Source organism: Grus americana, chromosome 16 (assembly GCF_028858705.1).
Source record: "Grus americana isolate bGruAme1 chromosome 16, bGruAme1.mat, whole genome shotgun sequence".
Taxonomy (NCBI): domain Eukaryota; kingdom Metazoa; phylum Chordata; class Aves; order Gruiformes; family Gruidae; genus Grus; species Grus americana.
This window is the reverse complement of record NC_072867.1, coordinates 8,497,403-8,524,035: the sequence shown is the minus strand read 5'-3', so window position 1 is coordinate 8,524,035 and position 26,633 is coordinate 8,497,403. Positions and strand designations below refer to the sequence as shown.

Genomic DNA, 26,633 nt, shown 5'->3' with positions numbered 1-26,633 from the left:
TATCATATCAGAGTAACTCAACCCCTGAAGGAGGATGCTGTTACCAGCACAGGGAAGGCTGGAAGAAGTAAAAAGAGGAACATCTTTTTTAAAAGAGGTGTTTTAAAATGAGGTGTTGCATCTCTTACTGGTGATACCCTCTTGCAAACAAATAATGTCATAAGCAAAATGATTCATATTTTTAACATCCTTTCATAGGAGGCAGGAGTCATAGCATGAGGATATCTCAGGGACAAAGATATGGTCTAGCCCTAAGATGTTTTTAAATGAACTTTCTTCTGTAGGTTGCACTTTGCTTGTTCAAGCCCTTGAGCCAGATTTTGCTCTCAGACCTGCCTAAATACTAAGCAAATTCATTTAATTAAATTTGCTTCAGATATCCCCAGTTAACAAGAACAGATTGGTCTCCCTGGGGCTAGATGGAGTTAACAAGAAAATATATGTTGTGCTAATTAGAGAACTCATTTTCAGACACCTGGGGTGAAACTTTAAAAAGTCCTAGAGATTTAGGATTGAAAAGACATTTGAAAATGAGTCTTAGGCTTCTAAATCGCTTAGGCACTTTTGAGAAATTCACTCAGGGGCTTTAACCATCACACAGTCATCATATTTAGCATGTTTGTAGCCGTCTGCTTAGCAAACCATGGTATAACCCTTATCTATTAGTATCGGTATACCACAATGTATTTCATTATCCCTGTAAGTAAAGTAGAAATATTGAGCTACCTGATGAGTTGAAGGTAGGCTAAATGTTTGGGTTTATTTTTTTCTTTTGAGGACACTTATGTGTCAACAGGAACAGATGAAGGCTTTCTTGGAGTTTTTAAGGCACTGGTGCACCAAATTTCCATCTGTTTGGGACCTCTTGGGACTTTCTGTTGATTTAGGTACCTAAGACCAAGATGTAATTAAAAGTTCTTAAGTGACTTGTCCAAGCTCATGGATGAAGAAGGCAGCACAGATGCAATTTTATAGTTCATCACTTGCTGGGAGAAAAATGAGACGCTTAATACTGTCGCATTGCCATTCATCTGCTGAGTCATGATAGGAAGTAATAAGGAGTCATCTCATAAGCCCAATAAAAAATGACATAGGTTTAATATTAAGCTAAATTTCCAGATTCATGTATCTGATTAGCAAAAAAGCAAGCAAAGAACCAGACTTCAAAGAGCAAAAAGTCACTTCATTACTTACAGCTTGAAAGTATGTTTTCAGTTGTTGGTTTTTTTCCTGTAGCCAGTCTGAGGATTTTTCTGAAATACTGTCCTTGTAAAGACATGCATTAGTAGCGTCTGTTTCATGCCAGGTAAAACCCTTCCCACAGCCACGCACACACTTGCTGTCTGTCAGCAAAAACTTCTGTGTCAGTAATTAGAAAAATGCTATTAAAAACCTGCCTTGTAATCCCAGATAGCCTCTGGGTTGACTCAGTTCTATTTTGTCTTCCTTGCGCAGTGCAGTAACCCAGGATCATTCCACCATGAAGAGGGACCCTGCTCCTCTGACAAGCTGCCTAGCTACTGTTTTATTTACATGGTTCTACAAAGTGTCATTTTGAGACAACAGCATACAGCTGTAGTGTCCCAAAGAGGTGACCTTTGGTGACAAAATCCGTAGTCTAACAGGTTTGTAACACAGGTGAAGCATGTTACAGATGGGCACTTGGGAGCTGGATCTCACCATGGGGGCAAACCTGTACATCGTGTAATCATGTGAAAATTTACTCCAGCCTGTCATGAGTCTAGATCATCAGACAACATCATAAAACAGATGAGTCAGGGCACTAAAACATGGAGGTTATCCACTGAGCTCATTATTTTCATAACTAATTACACAGTGCTATTGAGGGAGAACTGTACATTATGCTGAAGAATCCTGTTTCATCACTAGTCCTAAAAGATAATTGTGTTTAATTAGGACCTATAGATACCATGGTGATTACCAATCTATAAACACTCAAGGTAGACCTGCAAATGAGGTGCAATAGCAAGTGCATCCATTAAACGCAATTCAAAAGCTGATACTGAGGTGAGATGACAATTAAAAGTTGAACTATTTTAATTTGTCATGTAACTTGCAGCTTTAGCACTCTGTTATGATTCTCTGCAATTCCTCTGCTGTGAACCGGCAGGCAGAAAAACACCTGCTGATCTTCCCTTACTGAATTTGGAAAACTTTTTGTTTAATCCTGTGTAATATATGCATGAATGGTAAAGAGTGATGAGAGTTGACAGCTGTAGTGGCAAAAGCTGTCCTTTTCTGTATGAGGACAGGTCAGAAAGGAAGAAGCAGAAATACAAGCATGACTAGTAATGTCACAGATAAAGCAGTAAAAACTTTCCATGGTTAAAATATTTCTTGCAATGCCTGTTACAATGCATTTTCCAATGAATTGCAAATTGTATTTACAGTCAAAGAAGCTGCTGGTTACCTTGTCCCAGCACAGGTCAGGAGGGTCATTTGCAGCAAGCGAGAACACAGAAAAGTCATCTTTGTCCTGTCCTTTGGTGCTTGTGCACAACTGCTGCAAAGGTGTTAATGTGAATGGAAATGCTTGGTGAAGGTGCCAGATCAGTAAGAGTGTGCCTAATCAGATCACACAAACTATCCTTGTGACTTCATAATAAATTGTCCATCGCATTTCCCATGTTAGACAGGGCAACATGCTTCCCCACATACTTGCCCTGTTCTTTGCTGACTTGGACCACATTTGAACCAATGACATACAGCTGAAAGCATCCATCTCTCTTTATTGATCCTTTGGGGAATACAAACCCCTCGGAATAAAATGTTTAACACAGTAGTCACTAAGTTAGTGTGAAATATTGCATTTTTTTTTTCAAGTAACCATGCTTGGAACCAAAAATTCAAACACTTGGGATTCTTGTGTAAAAATGATCATAACGCTAATCTCATCTGAAATTCTTTTTAGTTGCTATGTTCACTGCAATGCTTTTCTGTAAATGGTTGTGAGTGGAAAGCACAGAAGTAGTATTTTTATGGGGAGGAAGGGGAAAGACTTGCCAGGGGGTTAAGTGGAATGATAAATTGCTTGCCCCCTGAAATTATGGTATCCAGTTTCTTGCATTTTGTAGCTCTTCCTTTTTGCAGCAGGGAGAACAACTAAACAATTTTGTATTTGCAAGTGTGCAAGAGGTGTGTACACACAGCCAGCTCAGCACTTACCTTGCTTACAAAGGAAAGCAGCAAAAAGCAGATTTGACAGCTGCTTGATCAGTCCATGTTAAGAGGAAATACTTTGCACTGAACTGTATGGCAAATAGAAATAACATCCAATTATGACAATTCAAAGAGGAAAGTTACTAGGAAAAGCAAATGTCCTGATCAGAATATATTTGAAGTTGTAATTTCACTTTAGGCTGCCTTACCCTCTATGATATCTTGTCATCTTCTCACTCCCCCTAGTTCACTGGTTAGATGGCTCTGCCACCTCCGGATCCACAGTTTGTTCTCAGAGGTACCGGTGCTGCAGTCCACACACTGCATTTTTCCTGTGGAAACCAGGAACCTGATGTCCCCATTCTTTTCTCTGGGTAAGTAAACCAGGATTTCTGGCTTAGTTGAGCATCATATGGACATTTGTTTTTAAAACAAAGTGTATTATTTAGATAAATTGAATCTGGAGAAAACAACAAAATGCATGGTTGGTGAATGATGGATGTGTTATCTTTGTACCTTCAGTTGGGGGGCGGGGGGGAGAAAAAGAAAAAGTATCAGACTGTCTTATCAGACTGTATGCAGTGGTCACACTAAAAGCATCTGTTCTTACTGCCAGGTCCGAGAATGGGTTTATCCATGTCTGGAACCTGAAAACACACAGAGTGGACAAAACACTGGATGGCCATGGAGGAAGTTCTGTCTACTGCGTGGAGACAATGGGTGGTAAAAACAGGCTCCTCAGGTTAGTAAAGCAGACAAAAAACAGTGAAATTATTCTTGTCTCTGTGATGTACATGACTGAAAAAGAGAGGAGAAAAAAAGAGGAAAAATAAAGGGGTGTCTTATTTCTGGAATCACTGAAAGTCTCCCCAACACATATGGAAATGTACAGAAGTACAAAAATACAGAAAAACTGTAGAACAAAAAGTGGAAAAAAATTATAAAATTAATTTCTTTATGATATATGTGTGATGACATCACAACAACTTGGAGTCCATAATGTCTTTATTACTGCAAGTGAGATCAGGTGAGGTCTTTGGGTAAAGGAAATACACTTGGATTTGAAGTTGACAAATGCTCCACAACTGGTTCTCAGGGAAGATCAAAATTGATGTAAAGAGTTTATAAACAGAGGGGAGAGGGAGAAAAGATAAGGAAGGAAGAGACGAATCAGAGATGGGAGAATGGAAGACTGAAAATGAGCAAGAATGCTGCTTGGTTTGTTGCAAAATACCTTCTGTTCTTGTTTTGCAAGGGAAGGTCGGGAAGATTTGTGTACTTTGGATTAGACAGGTGATCTAGAGTAGATGCCAAAGTGTCTGTATGACTAGGAGGTGTTCTGACATGTTTATCTAGAGAAGACATCTCTTATAATATACAGTGGAACTCATTAGCATTTATATTTGTTACCTGCTTAAGTACAATTATCAACACTCTCCCCCATAAAATCATATTGAACGAGCATTGTTTGTATAGAGTTTTTCCATACCTCTATTTTTGCTGTGTATTTATAACAGTTCACACAGCAGTGTAACTTTAGGACAGCAGTTACCTGTATTTTTTGTTTCTTTGTTCTAAAGCTAAATCCACAACAATTTCTTGCAGTACCACATGCTTTGTATCGTCGGTGCTATAAATGTTTTGACAGTACTCACTCAGCTGAACAGCAGGTGGCTGTTTCTGTATTGATGTTGAAGAAGTCCCAACAGCCTGTAGATTTGCATCTACCTCTGTTCAGGTTTCATGCTTCCAGCAGGTGATACTGCTAAGTAAAATAAGAAACGGCTGAGGGGTTTTCGATGACTCCTTGTCCCAGGTGATAACACAAGGACACATATCCTGTGCTACTGTAGTTTGTGGATTGGCAGCTTCTCCACATGATGCTTTGCTCCAGAGCCAGTGGGATCACGTAAATACATAGCAATCGATGCTGTGCCCTTTGTCTGGCCCCCTTGGTCTTACTGTCTGGGACCAACACACAGATGTTTCTGTGGGACGGAGAGGTGTGCAGAGGAGTCTCTGCATGAGCTGCAGTAGTACATTGCCCATGCAGCCGCTGGTTCTCTGATTTGGGATGTTTTAACCACAGCATTTCACTATTTAATTCCTGCTACTCACTGCATTGCCAATCCCTCTCATGTTGCGTCTCCACACACACACAGTTGCAACAGTCTTCCGTGCCCTCCCTGTGGCTGTGGGAAGTTGGCCACTGAATAACTGTAGCTTTTTATTTACCCTCAATGCCATCTTTGTTGACTTGCTATTTGTCTTTCAGTGTCTATTTCATTGCTAGGATGAAAGAGTGTTAAATGTGTTACTCTCTGGATACTTTTGTTCCATTTTAAATTAGATCTAAACAATGGTAAAATGTAAGTATTTTTATTACAAAAATGTGCAAATACTCATGAGACTTCATAAATATGTATGCACATTTAAATAGGATAAGATGTGTTCGATCAAGTCTCTCTTCACAAGGAAACGTGGCTACCTGTGATCTGACTGACTCTTAGGTCCTCCTCCCTCCCAGTAACTTTTGAACTTATTGGCCAGTTTTGCAGAAGGGTGGTGGTCTTGGTGGCGCTGAGTGCCCACACATTTCGTGACAGACCCAATTACTACCCCCACAGAAGCTGTACTAAGCTCACTCCTTCACTGCATGTTAAAGACCCAATTTGGAGATACTAACCTGCAGGAAGCCAGGCTCCCTCAGACCTGCCGCTCACAGATAACTTGTTTTACTGTAACAGTCAGGGTCGTGACCAGAGGATCTGCTTGTGGGATTTAGCAGAGGGACGGACTTCAGTGACAAATTCTGTCTTCACGGAGAATGTGGGATTCTGCAGATGCGCTCTGTTAAAGGTGGCACAGGGACGCTGGCTAATGGCCATGGCAGCCAAAGCCCCGGAGGAGGTAGGAAGCATCTCTTTTTCTGGTGCTTGGGAGATGGCTTTTGGTTTTGAAATGAGAGAGTTCAGGAGGGGAAACATCATTGCTCTCAAATTCTCTGCTCAGGAGAGGGCAGCACAGGGAACCTTTGGGGGTTCTAATCACTAATTTTACCTGCCAGAAAGATGACTGAATTATATAACTCACGCTCTAATAACAGGGATTCCACCCCAAGATTTGTCTGACATTTAAGTATTTGCAGCTGCTGGTCTTTCATGTGCAGGAGTTTTGAAAACTCTTCTGGTGCTGCTGAATACTGTTCAAGGGGAACAAGAGTCCTTCTGGGGAACTAATGGTCAGAAAGTCTGTCATCAGATGGAGGTACTCATCTTCCATCTGAGGCTGAAAGTCATGTTTGGTGAGAGAAGGGGAGGTGCAGGTGATTTGTAATGCGATATGTGGTCTTTCACCCCGGGCTAATTCTTTAACTGGTACTTTGGCTGGAAGTAGTTGAATTACTATTAGCGGCCAGAGGTTTGCTCAGTGTGAGGTAATTGTAGGGTCCGTTTCAGTTCCTACAGGATAAGTGCACATCTAATACCCATTATCACAGCAATCATTGACTGACAGCTGTGTTGGCATTTTCTACTTCTGCTTTGTAGAAGTCGTATTTTGGGGTTTTTTGAAGGACTATTTGAGGACATCACACAAAGTATTTCAAATACTTTACATCAAAAATACCCAAAATACGAAAAAAGAAAAAAGTGACATAAATATGAAAAGCAATATTGTAGCTAATTGCAAATTGTTCATGAGCACAAAAGGTCACATGCTTTTCTGGACTATAGGATGCATATCTTGAAACTGAAAGTTGCATATTTTATATACAAAGTATTAAGTGGGAATGGTGCCTGTATTGCAAGAAAATGTGAAGTTTTTATTACTCAGAAGTTAAGCACATATTTAAGTACTTTGTTGGCTCACAGCCAGAACGTTCAGCCCTTCACAGAACTGAGTAAGCCTGTAGACACAGCCACCGTACAACCATTCTAACTCCCATACATTGTTCTGATCAAACAAAGAACTCTCGCCATTTTACAGAAGTGCTTGATAATATTTAAGTTAAACAATATTGACAAGTGCATTCTCGTGTCAGCCGGAGAAGAGTTTTTGTGTCAGGCAAAGAGAACACACACCTTCTGGTAATGAAGAATTTAATAATCCTCTGATCCAAAGAGAAGACGTTTACACCAATGTCTCTTACAACTCATCTCTGTTTTATTTTCATTTGTTTGCTTGGACCCTGCAAACTGATAATGATTTGCAGTCTCCTGGGGTAAGAGAGTTCCACTCAGTGTATGAACCTTTACTTTAGAACTGTGTCAGGTTTCAGTAAATTCACCTAAGCTCCCATAATATATAGTGCTTCCAAATAGGCAGCACTGTGTGAGACACAGTACATTTGCAGCTTATGATTAAAATTAAGACTTAATAAGTGTTTATGCTTGGCTGGTGCCCAAAAAAGAGTAATTTTGTCTTAAAGCAGGTTCAGTCCATAAATAATGAGATCTGAACAGGCATTTATTTGTTCATGATTGCATTTAAATCACCAATTATGAGTTACACGCACTTTTTCTTGCCAATTTGCCAGAAACATGTTAAAAGCTTTATTAATGTGAAAAAGAAAAAGGGTGTGTTTCCTTGTGGCCAGTTTTAGCCACCCAGGAACACTATTAACCTCAGGCAAAGGCAAATCATTCTCCTATTAAGCAAAACCAATATAAACACAGAACTTCAAGTTTTAGGTTACAGTTGTCAAAATATATGAAATAGTATTTATTTCCAAAGCTCAGTTGCCTCTAATGCAGACAGTCTCTGGAACTGTCAATCTAGCACAGGCAGCTCATGCCTGCCTGCCTTCTGCAAAAAGCTTTTCTCATCTTTGTGTTTTTCTTTGTCCTTTGCAAGCCCAACCGTAGCCCTTGTACCAGTTCGTCCATTTTTAATCAAGGCAAAGAGAAGGAGGGCAGGTTTTTTCTTTCAACCAGCAGAAGTGCATTTATCACAGCACACTTCTCCTTCCTTGTTACGTAAAAGTTGCAGTTTCAGTCTTGTCTAGGAGGCAATGCCCTTTGGAGAGCCAGTGATGAAAGACACAAGATGAGAGCAGGTCATCTTCATATTTATAGTCCATTTCCTGCAATAGCTAACTTGATCATTATGCTGACAGCAAGAAAGTTGCCAAGAGAAAAGCATCTTTTCTTAAGAGTGTAGCTCCAAAGAACCAGAATTCCCAGATGATCAAACTTTGGTCTGTTCATAGGTTTGGTCTACATATTGGATGGCTCTTCGCTGTAGTCTCCATTCCTCAGATCTGGAGAACAGTTTCCTGCTCCAATGCTAAGTGACTTTAGAAGGTGTTCTGTATATTGTGTGTAGTACATTGTTGACGTGCAGTCCTAGAGCGCAGCTGGCTTTTGGCAGGCTAGCTGACAACCTCTAGAAATAGGAAGATGTTCTGGCAAGCTTTGAACTAAAGGTATGGGATTGGAAAGCCATCGCAGCTGCTGTGGCCTTGATTGATGGCTCCCAGAGGAGCCGTATTTGTATAGTACCTCATCTCAGATGCTTAAGAAAATTCGCATGACTGGGGCTGTCCAACAGCACTGCTGAAATGGCTGGTGATGCTGGATTTATCAAATGTTTGAAGTCCTTCAATTTTACGAGATAATGCAGACCATTGTTTATTTCATTAAAATAAAAGATCACCTTAGTGAATAAGTATGCATTTGAGAAGCAGCGATGTTCCTGGCAGCAAGTTTTTGATACCTAAGAGCTTCTATTTCTCCATAGTTCCAGGCTTGAGAATCAGCCCAGAGTGAGGCACTTCCACGTCAATCAAGAGACTCAAAACCTTCCAGTGCCAAATCGCAAAAGCAAACTCCCCTGATCTTGCCTGCCATCATCCTGAGGTGGAAATGAGCTACTCCCTTGGCAGAGGAAAGACATGTTTCCATGCTAAAAAAAAAAAAATAAACCAAAGGAAAATAATAATCAGATCTGTAATTCATTCCCATCAGTGCAAGCAACTGTGGAAGCTGCTATGTAGACAGAGAGCAGGTGTTTAACACAATATTGTCCGACCCTGCTTTGAACAGGGTCAGACAATATTGTGTTAAAAATACCTGTGTGCATTCACTGCTCCAGCCTGCATTATCAGATAATTCTGGGTTTACATTTTGTTAGTGCAGCCAGCCAGCAAGTAAAAAAATCCAACTTTATATATATATGTATATATATCCTGTATTTCCACACAAGTTCCCTGTTAGCATGACAGAACAGAGGAGACAATGCAAGCGTCCACAAGTGAATATAACAAAAAAGTTAGCAACAGAGATGGAAAAAGGGGAAAGGGAGAGGAAGCAGGGAAGTGCTTTCAGATTAAGCAGTCTCCGGTATTATCTAGTGTGCGCACAGTATCATCTACTGCATGGAAAGACAACTATAATACAGGTTAAATAGAAGAGTGGAAGAAGAGGATGTGTTCATTCTAGCAGTTTTGTCTGGTCTTTCTTAAAACAATGCATTTATTTAGATAGCTGTAGATTCCCCTACAGCTCCAACTTAACATGTATTCCTCAGTTTCCTCCAGACAGTTTTTACTGGAAGAGCTTATACTAGCCTTAATCACCTTAAAAGACTTCTGGTTTTAACAGTAGAATTTTGACCTGGAGCCTGACCAAATACTCTTGTTTTCCTGATGTCAGGTTCAGGTTTTGGAGCTGCCATCCAAGACGTCAGTCTGTACCTTGAAGCCAGAGGTGGGTGCCAAGCTGGGCATGCCCATGTGTCTGAAGTTATGGCAGGTAAGGCAAGAGTGCCTGCTAATTGTGAAATGTTTCCCCTGTGATTCATTTTATATGAAACACATGAATCTTTCTTCACTTGGATTTTGATTTATTATCAAACCAATCAAGTAATTATACTATTAAAGGGGGGAAAGATTTGTGAACATCCTTAATGTAACTTTCAGAGCTTTCCAAGCTTTAATGGAAGATTTGCAAATGCTCAGGGAAAGCTTTGTATCCTTAGGATAGATATGGTTTTTGCATCAATCAAGAGGAAAATGAGTGACTTACCAAAGCCAGTTGTTTGATATGGTTTCTCGCTGCATTAAGAATGATGAGAAATGATTGGTTTACTTAAAAACAGTGATTGTAATGGCAGGTTCCATTCACTTCAATGCCCTCAGGAGAAGGAAGCACTCTACGAACATTTCTATTCCAGACATACAATAGGAATAAAATATTTATGGTTGTATTGACTTCGGACAAAAAGGTAAATAAAAGCAGTTAATGAAAACAAAACCCCACGTTTGCAGAGTATTCAGTAAATAATGTTTATGGGGTGCCACCAGTGAAAAACAAGTAATACAAAAAGGTGGCAGTAGAGGGAGGATGGAGTTTAGGTGATTGGCTCTAAAACTCCAAAGAACTGGAGACAAAGCTGATTCCCAGTTTAATCCCCCGATCACATGGTCTGCAGTACCATCTGAACTGATTTCAATATGTTATTCTGCAGGTTCATCTGAACATTTGTATTGGTTTCAGTTGAAAAAATTATCACTCAGTTGTGAATCTGAGGCTTTAGTGTCTTCACTCAGGGTCCTGAACTGACTGAAGTCTAGAGGAAATCAGGTGCCGACTTCAGACAAAAGTAGGAGAAGCCACGGTTCAAGTCCCATGGTGTAATTAAAAACTGGGGGGAAAAAAAAATAGAAGGAAAATTAAATAGACTGATTAGGCTTTTATTAAACAGAAAGTTTCTCCTAAAAATGCAATCAGTGTTCAGTGTTCAATGAAATGAATGGGGCTTTCTGTCTCCTGGACATATTTTAATAAGATGAAGATAACTGAGGAAATGTTCAGTGCTGAAAATTTTGTTGCCTGTATAAAAAGTCCTCTGTCTTACCATGTTTTCTACATGCATTAATATTGCTATTCCTCTAGGAAGCCGAGCAGGTGCAGAGTCTTAATTTTATGTAGTTTTTAATTTTGTTGCCAGTGGGGATAAAGCAGAGGACTGGGAACTGGGAGAGGTAAATTATTCCATGCAAATTCTGGCTTTGGAAGTCACCACAACTTCCTAGACTGCAACAGGCAAGGATAGATAATCCGTTACAATCTCACAGCTGTATTTGCTCTTTTACAAATGTGTGCAACTTGGTTTAAAAGCATGGGGGAGGAGGATATTCTTAAGGGCAAATAATTATATGTGGTGTACTGAAGTGATGCCCTGCATTCTGGTTTGTGGTTTTGCTGGAAGTGGCTCGCTGAGTAACCCTGTAACCATAAAAGCAGAAGAACACAGGCTAACCCCGCTGCACCCCTTCCTGAATAGAGGCCATCCAGGATTTCTTTGTACATTACCACATTGGGCAATATAGACATACCCAGGAGATTAGCACTCCCCAACCCATCGCTTATGGGCAACGTGTTGCCTAAGAGACTATTTGATGTTGCTTATGGCACAGTAAATTAACAAGTTGAAACAGAAGCTGACATGGAGAGAGCCACATAATGGTCTGAAGGAAGCATGCTCAGCGTTGTCCAACAAGAGTTTGGGGGCTGCAGCCATGTATCATCATTTTGTTCTGCATGCCAATAAAAAAAGATCCTCCTATCAGGGAAACAACGCACCTTACCAGCAGCAGCATGAGTTAGAAATTCTGCTATAGAGCAGAAGGAAATTGAGGCTTAGGTTAGGCTTGTAGATTAAGCCTTACTGGCTTCTCCCAAGCAGTTAAAATGCTGGCAGCTGTTTATTTTGTTGGTTTGAAATGTCCCCCTCCCCCCCCCCCAATTTTACTAAGTCTGTCCTTAAATGTATTAGTTCATTCAGTGGGTTTTTTCCTTGTGAAGGTTCATTTTCTTAAATACATTGTCCCTTCAGCTTCACACCTTCCTGCTATTACTAATTGGGTGGGGTAGGATTTGCAGGAGTAAGGATAGTCTTCCCTTAAATTTTTTGCACTCATTGGGGAAGGCATCGTGTTGCGTAATGGCGCAAACAAAATAATTCAACAGGAATAATACATGTAGAAACTGGAAACGCAGAGTTATTACTTTATATAAACTATAGCAATTATTCCTGTTGAGTTGACAACAGATCACCTTTTCTTCCTTTCTTGACAATTATCCAAATGCAACAACAAAATGTTCTGCTTAGGAAGAACAATGATTTATAATTTATTTTTTCCACTGAAACCAAAACATGACTGGTGAAGACTTTTTGCCAGAAGTGTATGTTATTGGGAACTGCAATAAATAGGCTGTTGTGAACCACTGCTTGGTGAGTCCAGCCATCAGACTGAGAGCTCCCCCGGTCTTTCAATAGCTTTTATTGTTTAAGTATATGTACTCATTGAAATATTACACTTCATGTGGTTAGGGAAAGTTAGGAAGAAGTGTGCGAGACCTTCATTACATAGAGAACAATACTTTGTTCTTAAAGTAGACCAGTCTTAGATCTCGCCTGCAAATTACTGGTTTTCCAATCTAAGCTAAGATACCCACATGACCAAAAAAAAAAAAAAATTGCTTGGCATTTCCCCTAATGCTGAGGACTCACCTGTCTCTCTTACCTTCATGAGGGTTATGAGCATCCATGAAAATATCTGTCCATCCCATTTTGAGTAAGGCAGAGGAGCTGATCCTGACCATGTCTGCAGAGCAAGGCAGACCTGTCAGATGTGGGTTAGTGGTGGACTTGGTTGGCAGTGTAGGTTTACAGTTGGACTCTATGATCTTAAAGGTCTTTTCCAACCAAAATGATTCTATGATGTTATGATCCAAGTCGTGTTTATTGGCTAATGAAAGCTATACCTTTTGTAGACCCCCGGGGCTCTGGAGGAGTCATGTGCTCATAGAAGAGCAGTACAGATAATTGGGGGAAGGTTGTTTATGCCCAAACTGGGGGCTTTTTTTAAACTTAATTGAAGCACCTATGAAATACTTTGTTTTTCTTTGATGGTTTTATCCATTATTAAATATAAATAACATCTGGAATGTTTGTTTCATCTGGATTTTTTTTTTAACTTTTCCCTTGGTATTATAAACCAGGTAGTCTTCATCCAAAAAACATGATGAGTTAATATTAATTCACAGATATTTGACATACATTCATTTGCTGTTTTGATAGCAAATCAAAAATTTGACAGAAAAATCATGCACAGTTCTGGGCATTATAAGACGTCTTCTTTGTGGGCCTTTCTAGCCAGAGCATGCTCCCTACCTTTTCAAAAGAAAAAGGTTCTTAAAGCAAGGAATGAGGCTCCTGCAGGATCCCAGGTGTGGGCAGACCTGTTCAGAAAGATGATGTAGGGGATTTCCCCTTGGTTTCCTTCTTTTAAGGGGCAGTTTTCTTCCCCGCTCAGTGAGATCCGTTCCTCATTTAAACACTTCTCTAGGCCAAATAAATCTGAGAAAGAACATGAGGCTTTTACTCAGCAGTCTTATTACCTAGACCACCCATCTCTTGTTAGTTTAACTGCCCTTAGAACAAATAATAACCAGTGGGAGAATAGTCCGGACCATTAATAGTGGCAGTGAGCCTTTGGCCACTGCAGGTTTGTATCATGACATTGACAGCCAGCGAGTTTGAAGAACCTCATTCAACAATGTGATGCCAGTAAAAATTAATTATTTATAAATGCCCTTTACCTTTATTTTGAACTGAATACCAAGCAAATGAATCCTGTAGGATCAGACGGTGTTTGGAAAGAGATGAATAAGCTGTTGGATACATTTCTTAGGGTAAGAGGTCCCGGCGTGAGATGGTCGTAATCTCAATGTCCATTTTAGTGTTTCTTCTCCTATTAAAGAAATAACTGACTTTAACAGATGCCTGTTTTTTAGTTGCTTTTCATTAGGGATTTGCATCTTCACTCACATAACCAGTTACTGCTCATGGGGTCATTAGTCTTTTGGCTGGAGCAATGATGAATATTTTCCTTAAGTGTGACATGTAATCCAGTAATGTTCCCTTCTTTGAGTTATTTCAGAGGCTTAAATAAATTAGGTGTCTGCCCAGGGTGCCATGCCCTCTGGCCTGTGACATCATTAATCAAAATAGCTTTCAATTGGTTATAGTGGGACTCGGGCGCCCGTTAACCCCTTGGTGACTCACCCAGAGATTCCTGAGGAGAGGTTCAGTGTTTACCTTTAAGAACTGTGGTGCACTTGGGTAAACGATCCCTGTGTGTAACCCTACACTTGGCAATGTGAACCCAGAATCTTTAAGCATGGCACTTCTTTCAATGTCCATACCGGTTTGTATAGCTTGATAGTAACCCACTTTTTTAAGGAACACAATCAAAGTTCAGGCCATGAAGTGAAAATTTCAGGCAGCCTTTTTTCAGGTGTTGTAGAGGGCAATAGTTTGATTTTCAGAGAGAAATTTTCTATATGTGCGTATGTCAGATACATATTATATACATAAAATGTAGAATTTTATATGTAGATATAAAAACCATAAGTGCCTGTAGCAGTTACCTAGCAACACTTTTTGTAAGTGGGTAGACTATCAAGACTATACATTCAGACTTCTAAACTTTTCACTTCTACACCACTCAGCATTTTAATTTATTTTCTTGATGTTTGGACTGAAACCTACCTTGGGATGATAATTTTCCTAACAGATTATTTACTTTTCAAACAATTTTACTTTTCTCTTGATCAGCACAACTGTGATTCACAACCTTTGCTTCTGGCTGGCTATGAAGACGGATCAGTGGTCCTTTGGAATTTGTCGATGGGAAAAGCGTTGAGCCAACTTGTTTGCCACCAGGAGCCAGTGATGAGCCTTGACTTTGACTCAGAGAAGGAGAAGGGGATCTCAGGCTCATCTGAAAAGGTGCTTAGCATCTGGAGCCTCAATGAGCAACAGAACCTCCAGGTCAGGATCATTGGCCCTCTAGTGTCATTTATCCCACTTTGCACTAACAGTTTGATAGACTAAAAAAATATTTAGTCATGAAGAGGAGTTGTTGCAGATCTCTGGCTAATTAATCACAGACTGGTTAGAATGTCTGTGCTATGTGACTAGACTTAGCAAAAGATGGTGAGGATTTAAAAAAAAAAAAAGAAAAAACCTCTCTCACATGTTTCTGGTTTTACCAAAGTTGCAACAGGCACACAAGCCTAGCATTACTCAAGCCATTGCCTCTGTATCTTCATTTATCACGTTAGTAGTATCCAGCTCTTGGAATGTCCTAAATGTTATAAATGAGTTATAAAAATGAGAAACAAAGGATTGATTTTCCAAAGGTTCTGCTTGAATGGATAGAGGTTTCTTTCCACTGTGGGAAAGACAGAAATATTCCATGAAATACTTCACAAACAAGAAAGAGTAGGAGTAGCCCAGCTAGCACCAAGAGGCTATGAAGTTTAGGCAACCAACTTCTTTGGCACCTTTAGAGCCCTAGCCAGAGACAAGGAAAAATAAGTTTATTTGATATAGCAGTTTGTGCCTGAGCTATACATACCTGGAATGGCTGGTTTAGACGGAGGTCTCATAATCACCAGTTCAGGCTATGCTGGTGAATGGCAATAAATATTGCTTAATCTCGACAACTTTAGCAAGTGTTCCAACAGTGCCAAGGGGTTAAGTAGGTTTTAACTAGGTGTGGAAATGAAGTGCATAAATAAGGCTCATGAAAATTAAAATGGCCCATGCATAGCCTCTCCACTGCTGAGTGCTGTAACCTTTTTTTAAAGTGGCAGTTGTCCCTTGAACACGCAATGAAGAGGATCTGAACCAGCCCCTGTGTGCCCCCATATCATCCTTGAGCAGAGAGCTGCTGGATACACCAGTTCATGCAAGAACAATAATCGCTCTTCCAGCTTGCAGCTTTTGTGGAGATTTTTAGGTAGTGTGGCAAGTTAATGTTGTTTTCTGAATGGTGTTACAGGAAGAAAAGCAAGTGCTTGGACATCCAATGGTGACTCATCAGCTGGGGGACACTGTGAAGGAATAGATTCTGTTAGGCCTCACCACAGAACTGGCATTTATGGAGTGGTAGGGCACTGAGACCCCAGTGCATGTAGTGTAAATGCATCCAACTGAGATGATGTTTGGAGGACACAGTGCTCACCGAGGAGAACATCTGAACTTTAATAAGCAATAAGACATGAAGTAAAAGAGGCACGCCAGACTCTGAATAAGTAGCAAAGGCATTCTAAGCAAATGTGATAAAGAAGAGTTTTAACAAATCTGGTACACAATTGTCATGGTTTGGGGTTTTTTTTTTTTGGTCATGTTTGCCCTCCCCCTGCCCCAGCCTTTCCATCACTATTGGCACACATCTGCACCTGGTGTCCTTAGCTCAGGGAAGCAGAAGGAAAGTGAGTAGATAAGTGCCAGTAAGAAACTTGGTATTGACACTAGTTTTCTAAGGCCAAGGTGTCAGAAATCTGACATCATGACAGGCTTCTTAAAGCTTCACATACTCTGGTGTCGTAAAGGAAGCTGTTCCTTCATATTAATTATAGCATAGCTTTTTCTTAAATTCAAAGAAAATATTGTTCTCCACAGCACATTTCAGTTATGAGTTAACCTTAATGCAGGGGTACAGGTATGACTCATGGGAAAATAAACAGTTGTTCACCTGAAATATTCCAGGTATTGTTTTTCACATGTTTTTTACATGTGAATGTATTCACATTCCCAGGAGATGTAAGATTAGTTACATCTTCGGCACATCACACTAAGAGATAGTAGCTTTTCTCAGAAGAACTTTAAATGCCAAGTATTATAAACTATAAGTAATGTTCCTGTCCTTCATGCATAGTGTGAATGCCCTAATAAAATGCATCTTTCATATGAGCACTAGAGATTGTCAAGGACATAGATTAAGTTTTTTCCCACTATTGCATTAATAATATAAACCAGATGGGGATTTTTTTTCCTGACATTCCAGGTACCTGAGGTAATGGTAGACGTTGGAAAGCCACTCAGTGGCACATTATTTTTATTCTAAAAGGTTTTAATAAGTAAACGTGGTGCATAGCTATCTGCCGTTGGAGAAATAATGACGCAATGATGGTACTTCAGCTCTGTTTTAAGTGGCAGTGTTCCAGTGTGTCAATGAATGGATGATGAAGGTAACTTCATAGTTTATTGCTATGGGGAAAGTTCAATGTATTGTCTTCTACAAGAAAGTTGCTGAAATCATCACTGTCACCAAATGACTGGATTGGTTATGAGCCTTCTGATTTGGACGAGATAGTGTAATTATGTGATGATGTTTGTGGTAGAATGTAGGAGGTAAACAGCTTCTGCAGGTGAATAAACAAAGAAGAACTAAGAAATCTGATAATCACAAAAGCTTCTTTATGTATGACAAGAAAAAAAAATTCTATAAGCTGTAACGTAAGTAAGCGCACAAGTTTTGTTGGTTGGGTTGCTGAGGCTTTTCCCTCAACTGCTGAAGCTAAGACTGCCGCTATCTTGGCTATTTTTGTAAGAAGAAATGGGCTTAAAGACATAATTTGGGTGTAGGAGAGGGAGATTAAAAAAAGAAAAAAGAAAAATCATAGATAGCATGTGTTAAGGAGGGAAAGAGAGGTGGATATCTGATGGCCTCAGCATGTCCAAATTTCTTAATGCATCTGCTAGTAGATGCAAGTGTCCTTGATCATGACTGGCTGAAAGCAGCTCACCTGTTTTTACCTCTTTGTTTTCTTAATTACAAGTTGATTTTCTGGTTAGGAAATGATGTTGGTATGCATTTGACTACAGTAGTTGCCAGTAAGTAACTGGATGGCACAAATCCTAGCACTAGGATTTCACCTTACTGCATATACCTTGAGCAAGTTGTTCTACTTTGTTTTGTTTTTCTCTCTCACTTCTTGTATTTGCAGATCATGCACAAATGCCCACTGTTCCCTCATGTTCCATAGCCAAAAGGCATCCCCATTATAGGCTTCATTTTCAAGTTGTAGCTTGCTGATGTCATGCAATTTCTCCCAGTTGCCCTGAGTTTGCTGTATGGATCTTGCCCACATAATTGACAGTAATGATGGGAAGCACCACGCCCAGGATTGGTTATAGCCATTAGCTAATAATCTCAGTTACAGAGTAAGGCCCATCTTACATTTGCCAGGCTGGTGATGTAATAAATCTTTCCTTTGCCAGTGTGCATATGCCAACAAAAATCCCACTGAAGCCATGCTACAGTAGTTTAACTGGGGAGTTTGGAAGAACATACATACTAGCAAAAAGCACAGGTTTTACAGTAGCAGCCCCACAAAAAAGGCCCACATACAGCCTCCCACTGTTCATCAGGCTTGTGCAGAACTTGCTGTCCTCTGTCCTGAATTGGCTATATATTGGCTATATTGGCTATTCGTCAGATCCTGTTTAAAATAGGAATGTATGGAGCATGCAAGAAGCACATCAAGTTTCATTTAGCCTTTTTTCTCATCAAATTTCACATCTCTTGCTGTTTGAGTAAGTAGCTGGGCAGTTGTTCTATAGTTGGAAAGTAATTGCATACGGCTTTGTGCCTGTAAGATTCCAAGATGTGTTCAACTGCATCTGAAACCAACTTTGAGCAGCATTTCTGAAGTTTAAGTTTTCTACATCCAGTATTATAGTTAAAATTATTTGCAATGAATATATTCTTTATAATCTGGTACTAACTATGCATCATGGAATGTCCTCCGAGAAGGAAAGCTACTCAGATGTAATATGCTTATCAATCCCTTCCCACCTCAGAAAAACAACAACCACCACACAGTGTATTAAAACATGCACTGAATTGTATTAAGCTTTGGTACAAGACAGCTACAATATTCAGTCTTAAGTAAATGGTGGCATTAACGCATCATTTCCAATTGTGCTAATAAATAACAGCACTTTAGGGTCAGCACACACCCAAAAGATGTTTTCCACATTGTGACAAAAGCTAGGCTATTTCAATAGACACGCACACGCGCATGCACACACACACACACATTCTGCTGCATATACTGCATGTGTTTCAGAGGTAGACTGCTGACTAATACAAGTTACCTGAGGTAAGAACAGCAAAAGCATATTATATTGAGCTTTTCCTCTGCGCTTCAGAGGAAGCTCATGTCAGTGAAGTGAAAACTTTTCTTTCCAAGGGCTAAGTCCTGTGCATCCCTAGTGCCTCCCAAAGGAAGCTAAATGCCTTCAATTTAATTGTGCCCCTCAGAAACTTTTGCCCCAGTAGTCTCCAAACAGTAAGTAAAGGCTTCCAAGATTGAAATCAGTAACTTGGTTGTAATCCCATTCTTGGAATTTGGTGTAAATAAAAGTCTCTTGGGAAGGAGTACTAGAAATACAGATTTCCTGACACTGTAACCTAATTCCTGGAAGCATTCCTTTCTCAAGACTGGTAAATGCTACCACAGCTTATTTGGTTTTTTTGTGAGGGGCCACAGTAGTAGAAATAAGTAGCAGGTAGTTTAAACATCAGCACAGAATGTCGGCATGGGAATATTGCAGAAGCAGGGAAAATATATGGCTATAGCTCTGAATGTTGCAGCTCATGCAAGAATAGCTGGGAGAAAAGAGCAAAGCTGTGTAGTCTGGTTCTCAAAACCTTGACTCAGAGCTTCACTTGTGACAGAATATAAAGAGCTTTAAATGCAATATAAACTAAAAACATACAAGGGATGCTTTAATTTTTAGAGAATGGTGCCAGAGATAGATGGGCTCAAGGTCAGGTCTTTTCCATCTCTGTCTATAATTGTTCTCACTAAGGCATCAGCCACAATACTACCTGTGTGATACCAGCGTGTATGGGTGGACACTATACCTTCTAAAATCCCCGAAGGTTTGTTTTAAACAATTAGAGCTCATCTATAACTTTCTCACACAGGTTTACAAAACACAAAAACTTGTCAACGCTGGCATATCTGATATCACCATCCGTCCAGACAAGAAGATTTTAGCAACAGCAGGGTGGGATCATCGCATCAGGATCTTTGGCTGGAAAAAACTGAAGCCCTTAGCAGTGCTGGACTACCACACAGCAACAGTCCATTGTGTGTCCTTCTCAGATCACAGAAACCCCTGTGAGAGACTGCTAGCAGCTGGTTCAAAAGATCACCGCATCAGTATCTGGTCAATATATACTCAGACATGATGTGTTCTGCACTGGCATGACCTAGGAAAACGGGATTGGTGAAGCAATTCTTTACACTATAATTCAAACGTGGATGTGGGGAAGTGGCAGAATGTATTTTTAGGCTGAAGTGAGAGGCCTAGGTTAATTTTTATGCTGCTTGTTCAAGCTGCAAGTTTTGTTTTCCAGAGAGGGAAGTGGATTTCTAAAATTCATAACAAGCAGAGCCAGGCCAGTCACAAACAAAGACACAGAACAAGTCACTTTCTACAGGTTTTGCAACAGCTTTTCTTTGGCAGGGTGCTTAAATAACTTGTGCCAGTATCTCCTTTTGTGAAAAAGGACTGGAATCCCTCAGACTGCAGTGGGGGCAGAATACATCTGTTTGTAAGTCATTTATGTATCCAAGAATCTGAATCGGTGTAAAATATCACTCTTCCTTGAAAATTTATACCCATTAAACCACCTCTAGTGGTTTCTCATTGTCAGTTACTTTTTCTTCCCCCAAACTGAAAGGCTATCAGAACAACCTTGATTTGTTCACACTTCTGTCAGTTTCTAACTTAAACCAACAGCCAGGAATGTGACTAGGGACGGCCTTTGGCATTTATGAATTTCATTATGTCTCCTGTCACCTCAAGCCTCACAATTAATCACAAGAAAGAAAGGGGGAACAAAAAAAAAAAATCTTCCCCTGCACTGCACTGCACAGCTATGTAAAGCCTTTTACGGAGCCAGTGCTTAAATCCTTTCCATAGACTGATGAGCTGAGGGATTTAAACTCAGCACTCCAATTAGCACCCTTCTCCTTGGAGCGTTAGAGGTAGGTTTCAGCGTGGCAGGTCTGGGATTCGGCCACACAACTCCCATTAACAGGTAGGGGAATTGCACGGATAAATCCTTATCCATGTAGTGCGAATGGCTCCGTTAACTTGTCATCTCTACAGTCATGGAAACTGAAGTGCATTCATGAAGTGGGGTTTTTTTGTTGTTTGGATCATGAAGCAGCATTTGAATTTTTTTAAAAGCATATTAGACATACAACACTGTGTTCATAGACACCTTATTCAGTCAAAAAGCTGCAGTTACAACTGTCCCACTGAAGCAATTAGCAAGGGCCAGCTTGTTAAAAAGGGGGTGGCCTGGAAACTAGAACTGAGCTTTACAAACTGAAGTGTTTTGTGTCCAGGCTGTGCACTGTTGATACTTGACTGGAAATATATGTTTCTGCCTCTGTTCAGAGCTGGCTATCAAAGAAAAAGTCATCAGAATTGTAGTGAACAGCAACATCAAAAGACTTTAGAAATTATTTCAGGGAAAACACACAAGCAAATTAAGGTCTGGGTCTGCTATCCAGCTGTGCTTTACAGGCAGAGAATACTGTTGGACTAAAAGCCTTAAGCACCAAGCCTAATGTTATTGCCATTAAAACACAGAAACAAGATACTGTTGCCAGACTTTTCTAAATAAAACTTGGCCTTACGCATTTTGGAGTGACACATTTGGATGACACTTTAAATAATGCACTTCTTTGATTCTTTCTTTACTATTCAGTAGCTGCATGGGGGAATCACACTGCAGTTGAAAGTTAAAGCCTAATTTTGAGTGATCCTGAGTCAGGGGAAGGCGCTAATGTTCATTACATCTGTCAGACAGTTGCGTAGATGGTAAATGCTCCATCTCCACCCATCATCCACCTCCCACACAGAGGAGTAGCTACCTACACCATACAAGAGGCTCCAGGCCAGCAGCCTTATGGAATGAGACGGGGTCCTTCTCCACAAACTTGCTGCTGGAAGAAACCTTTTCTTTTTTCTTTTTCCTCTTTCTCAAAGTAGGTCAGAATGTACCATAGATAAGCAAACAAAGAAACACATTAAATAAATAAATACAGAAAACATTGTTGTGTGTAGTCCAGGGACCCATCATAGGGAGTTTGCAAAGAGATTTCTTTTTGGCTGTCCTGTCTCATACTGCACCACACACGAAGCCTGTCACGCAGCCGTGAGATTGGTGTCTCCCATCTGAGTGGTGCTCTGCAAACAGAACTTAGTGAAGTTCTACTGCATAAGAACAATTTCACAATCAATTTTTAAAAAGACATAACCCAGTGGTTACATGCTTGGGCTTTAGTCTCCTCTCCACTTAGATTATAAATAAATAAGTTAAATTAAATAAATGATAGAACCCAAGTCTCCATCCTGTGCTTTAACCTGTGTAATCACTGCACCTTTTTAATCAACAACCTTGAAGTGGGAGCTGATGCAGGCCCACGCCCTAAAAAGCACTGTCAAGCTGGTGGTTGGGCACTGTCCCAGCAAGTGAAAAAACAGCTCTGCATCTCCTCAAGCATGGATCTAGGTGTCCTGTGTCAAAAATTAGCACTTTATCCCCCCCGCCCCCGCAATTCCAAGGTACAGGGTTAGAGTCACAGCTGCTACTGTAATTTTGCATGGATCAAGGCCAAGAACACATTGTTGGGACTCCTGGTACAACAGGCATGGGACTGTTCAGTGCTGGAGCCCAACATGCTTTTGGACTATCTGAAAAACTTAGCTTCTGAGCAAAATTTAAGTTTCCACAGCTTATCACTCAAAAAAAAAAAAAAACCAAAAACAAAACCCAAAAGAACCCCAACCCTCAAAACACATACTCAGTCCCTGTGGTGTGAACCACACTCAGTTTCCTCTCTCAACTGTGCATCCCAGCTATTAAATGTTCCTTTTTCTCCCTTCTTTCCAATGGACTCGAGAGCTGGAGAGCTGCTCTGCAATGGCACTGGGGTGGCGGAGAGGCCTGGAGGGTGCAAGCGTTCCTCTTCTCCATGGTGGCAAACAGCAGCCTACACTGTTGGGCAATTTCCACAGAACTGAGCTGAAGTTTAATACTCATCCAGCAGACAAGGAAAAGAAATCCAGGGCTCGCCCATCTTGGGCAAATGGTTACCATAGGAAATGAGAAGGGCCAAGCCTGGTCCCGGCAGAGAAGAAGTAATCGTTCTCTGCTCTCAACCTTTTGACAGGAAATGGTAGCTGTGCCACCAGAGAGTATTGTAAACAGTGAAAAGCCACTTTCAAAACTGGAGCAGGGACTAAGATTCAAACCTCTCCAGCATTTCAGGGCAGCTCCATGCTCAGCACACCCCTTGTCCTGAATGCCAGTGATGAGCATGTAATGCTCCAGGGCCATTGTGAGGCTCCAAGGCATTGACACAGCCTGGCTTCTGCTCCTGCCACGGCCAGCTGATGGGCTGGCTCACAGCCACCCCCACCTCAGGCCCCAAAGCAGTAGACAAAATGCATCTTTAATGAAGACCTGTGCATCTTCCACTGTAGGAAACACCTTTTGATGCAAATTTTATGATATTGGCACAGTGGCAGCCCCTAGGAAGAATGGATTAATACCCCATATCTTAATAAGAGTACTATTAGATCAGAGCCTGAAAGTTAGGAACCTTTGAGTATTTTCTTTTCTCTGAAAAATGCCATCTACTGCCAATGTCAGTGTCTAAAGTAATTATGGAGCTTCACAAGGGAAGATACTCTAAAGATTACTATGTGCCTTCACATCTAACTTACTGCCCTTTGCTGGGGGGTTAAATATTTATGTTTGTCTGACTAGGTAGATTTAAAAATAAACTTAGTCATGCAATTATAAACTGAAAATGAGGGCATGAACTGCATCTGTAATCTTTACTAGTAGACAGACACAGAGGTAGTTTCATCAGCTTCAAGAGAAAGGATGTTGCAGATCTGCTTGCAAGAACAGACCCATCCTATGCTTCTTTACCTCCCATTAACCAAGCACTATCCATGTCATACTTTTGCACATTACAACAATTAATTCATTAACACTTTACATCACTACTGATTTTATTTAAACACTTGGTAAAGGGAATTTTATTTTTTTTATGTTATTGTTTCCTTAAAATGAGCAACCAGACTACATTCATTTGATTTAGAGCTGAGCCTAAATGTCATAGTTAGAAAGTGAATTACTTCTAAAAGTTTATTTGCTTAAGGAACTGACCTGGACTTTCCCAAAGTAGAATGATTTCCAGCAGGAAGGACACTGTCTATTTTGCTATAGATGTAAAATACAGTTGTCTGATTGCATCTAGGAAATTAACAATTCTTTTTTTCTGAAGGAAAAAAAAAAAGTATAGCTCTCTACAATTGTAACATGAGCATGGTTATCACTCAAGATTTCAGCTGACTTGCTAGCAGGGAGGTTGTGAGTGAAGAGCCACCTTAAGCTGATGGAGTTAGCTCTGGAATCTCACCTGCCAGAAAGGAACAGGGCTAGCCTGTACCTGGCCTAAAGGATTCAGGAGTGAAGGTGGTGACAGCTAAATGATTACAAAAGGCTTCCTCCCAAGAATCACCATCTTTGGCACTGTGAGAGGGAAGAAAGCAACCAGCATTCATAAACTAATAGAAATAAATCCCAAACACTAGCATTTGTGCAGCAATTACATGGGATATTTATCACTACTGGAATGAATGGTGATCTCTGACCCTCTAACATTTTTTGCAAATGTATCCATTAGTTCCAACCCCTTTCTCTTATCAGTACATGAGCCATAAAGCATTGCAGTCCTAGGTGTAGATGAGCAAGGAAAGAGGACATTAATTGTATTTGTAGTAATGAGTAAAAAAGGAAGTAGGCTGAGGGCCTGCAATGAGACAGTTGTTAAATTTAGCCTTATACAACGCAATTGCATCAGTAAGCCAATAAATTACTCTCTGCAGCTTGACTTGGATTGCTGCAAAGATTTGAGTTTTAAAGAACAGATTTTTATAGTTAAGTCAATACTGGCTTCTGAACTGCTTTGGTTTTTAGCACATTTAAGATGCATCTACAAAGCCAACTTACAAATTAATAAATCTTTAATTCACTCTGCCAAGAACAAAGATAGAACACTGACTACTGCAGGAGCCATGTTAGTGATGTAAACCAAAGGACTGGGGATTAAACAAGGATTACCGAGTGCTAAATCAATGTGTTTCCTTTTCTGGCTGTGTGTCTGTGGTGTAAAAGTATGGATCATTACATAAAACATGGCACATGACTGCCTGGATTAATACTAGACAATGTTACAACAACATTGAGACACAAATTTTGATGTTTAAGCATGACCAGTGTGCTACCAAGAAAGTGATGGTGCTGACTAAGGAAGAAGGCATGGTTTTGCTGTTGTTTGTAGTATTCTGAAATTCCAGCCTGGTCACCCTACTAGAGTAATTTTTCCACGTAAAGCTGGCTGCATTTAATCTATGCCCTACTCTTCTGGGCCATGCTGGAGGTTTCTTTTATTATGTGAAGAAACCTATCAAGAATTAAAATCATACTGGTTGTTGGGGGGTTTTTTTGCCAATTCATTTAAGGATCTCACAGTATGAAATTAAACACAAATCCACCCCACCTATCCCCCCCATGTCTGCACCATCATATAGAGCAGATAGATAGAAATGTAACTTTTTAAATAGACTTAAATTGAAGCATACCAGTTGTAAAACTTGCCGACAACATCAAAGTAAGCATGGAGCAAGTAGCCATATTCTGGATACCAAATTCTTTGTCCCCTGACCCTACCACATACCCTCATCCCTTTTGATCAAGACAAGACCAGCAGCCAGAGCTTGGGCTGGTTAGTCACAGAGCCCTTCTTGTGTATGGTTTTATTTACCACCACCCCTTATCAAACACCACAAATCAGGTCTGTTTGGGTTGAGCCATCCGTTCCCCTATGCATTTTTAAAGCTGTATCAGCTGCATTTACTCAGCTCATTAAGAATTTTGTCCCAGAGTAGTGACACCCCCAAATACATTTAAACCTCATGTCTGAGGAAGTACATTTTGTTTCAGCTATTAGTGGTTTATTCCTCATCAACACAATCCATCACAAAAACTTTGACACTATAATGTATTATTAAACCACATAAGCTCTCAGTTGTGAAGGTATTGCTCGTCTGATTAACGGTATGAAATATATCTGTATGTTCTATCAGCATTCCTATGTACTGCTTTGTTCTGACTTATCTCAGAGGAATTTGATTTGCCATTCAATATTTTAAAAGGAGGGGAAAGGCGGGGGCAGGATGAGGGGGCAATTCAAAACAAAGAAGCAACTTGCCCCTGTAAGTTTGGTGATATAAAGATTCTAGAAAGCACAAAGGGCCTTGAAGCAAACCACTTCCAGGAAGGTGACAGATTCCTAATGGGAAAAGGACAAGGATGGCGGGGAGGAAAAGTACCTAGAGCAAGCATACAGTGATAGGTCTGTCTTTTTAAACTTGTACACCAGCTCATTTCAGTTTCAGAAGTATTTGCTTTTACCTTCCCACCATCCTTTTTTAAAAGTGTTGGAACACTAGGAAATCCTGTAAACCGCAGCCTACACCTCTAAATA

The 26,633-nt window shown here is 40.3% G+C and overlaps 1 protein-coding gene across 5 annotated transcripts in view; it reads left to right on the top strand.

Moving 5' to 3' along the window:
- The window catches only part of GNB1L (G protein subunit beta 1 like), a 45,942-nt gene extending 23,100 nt beyond the window's left edge, over positions 1–22,842 (top strand). For 3 of the 5 annotated variants that reach the window (XM_054844588.1, XM_054844587.1, XM_054844586.1), the window contains 7 exons: positions 1,456–1,625; positions 3,427–3,554; positions 3,797–3,922; positions 5,928–6,090; positions 9,834–9,932; positions 14,806–15,021; positions 19,976–22,842. In XM_054844588.1, coding sequence (XP_054700563.1) covers positions 3,439–3,554; positions 3,797–3,922; positions 5,928–6,090; positions 9,834–9,932; positions 14,806–15,021; positions 19,976–20,242 — 987 coding nt within the window. In that variant the 5' untranslated portion in view covers positions 1,456–1,625; positions 3,427–3,438 and the 3' untranslated portion in view covers positions 20,243–22,842. The remainder of the gene's footprint in view (positions 1–1,455; positions 1,626–3,426; positions 3,555–3,796; positions 3,923–5,927; positions 6,091–9,833; positions 9,933–14,805; positions 15,022–19,975) is intronic. The other 2 variants (XM_054844590.1, XM_054844589.1) reach the window with 1 other exon arrangement.
- Positions 22,843–26,633: the final 3,791 nt, after the last annotated feature.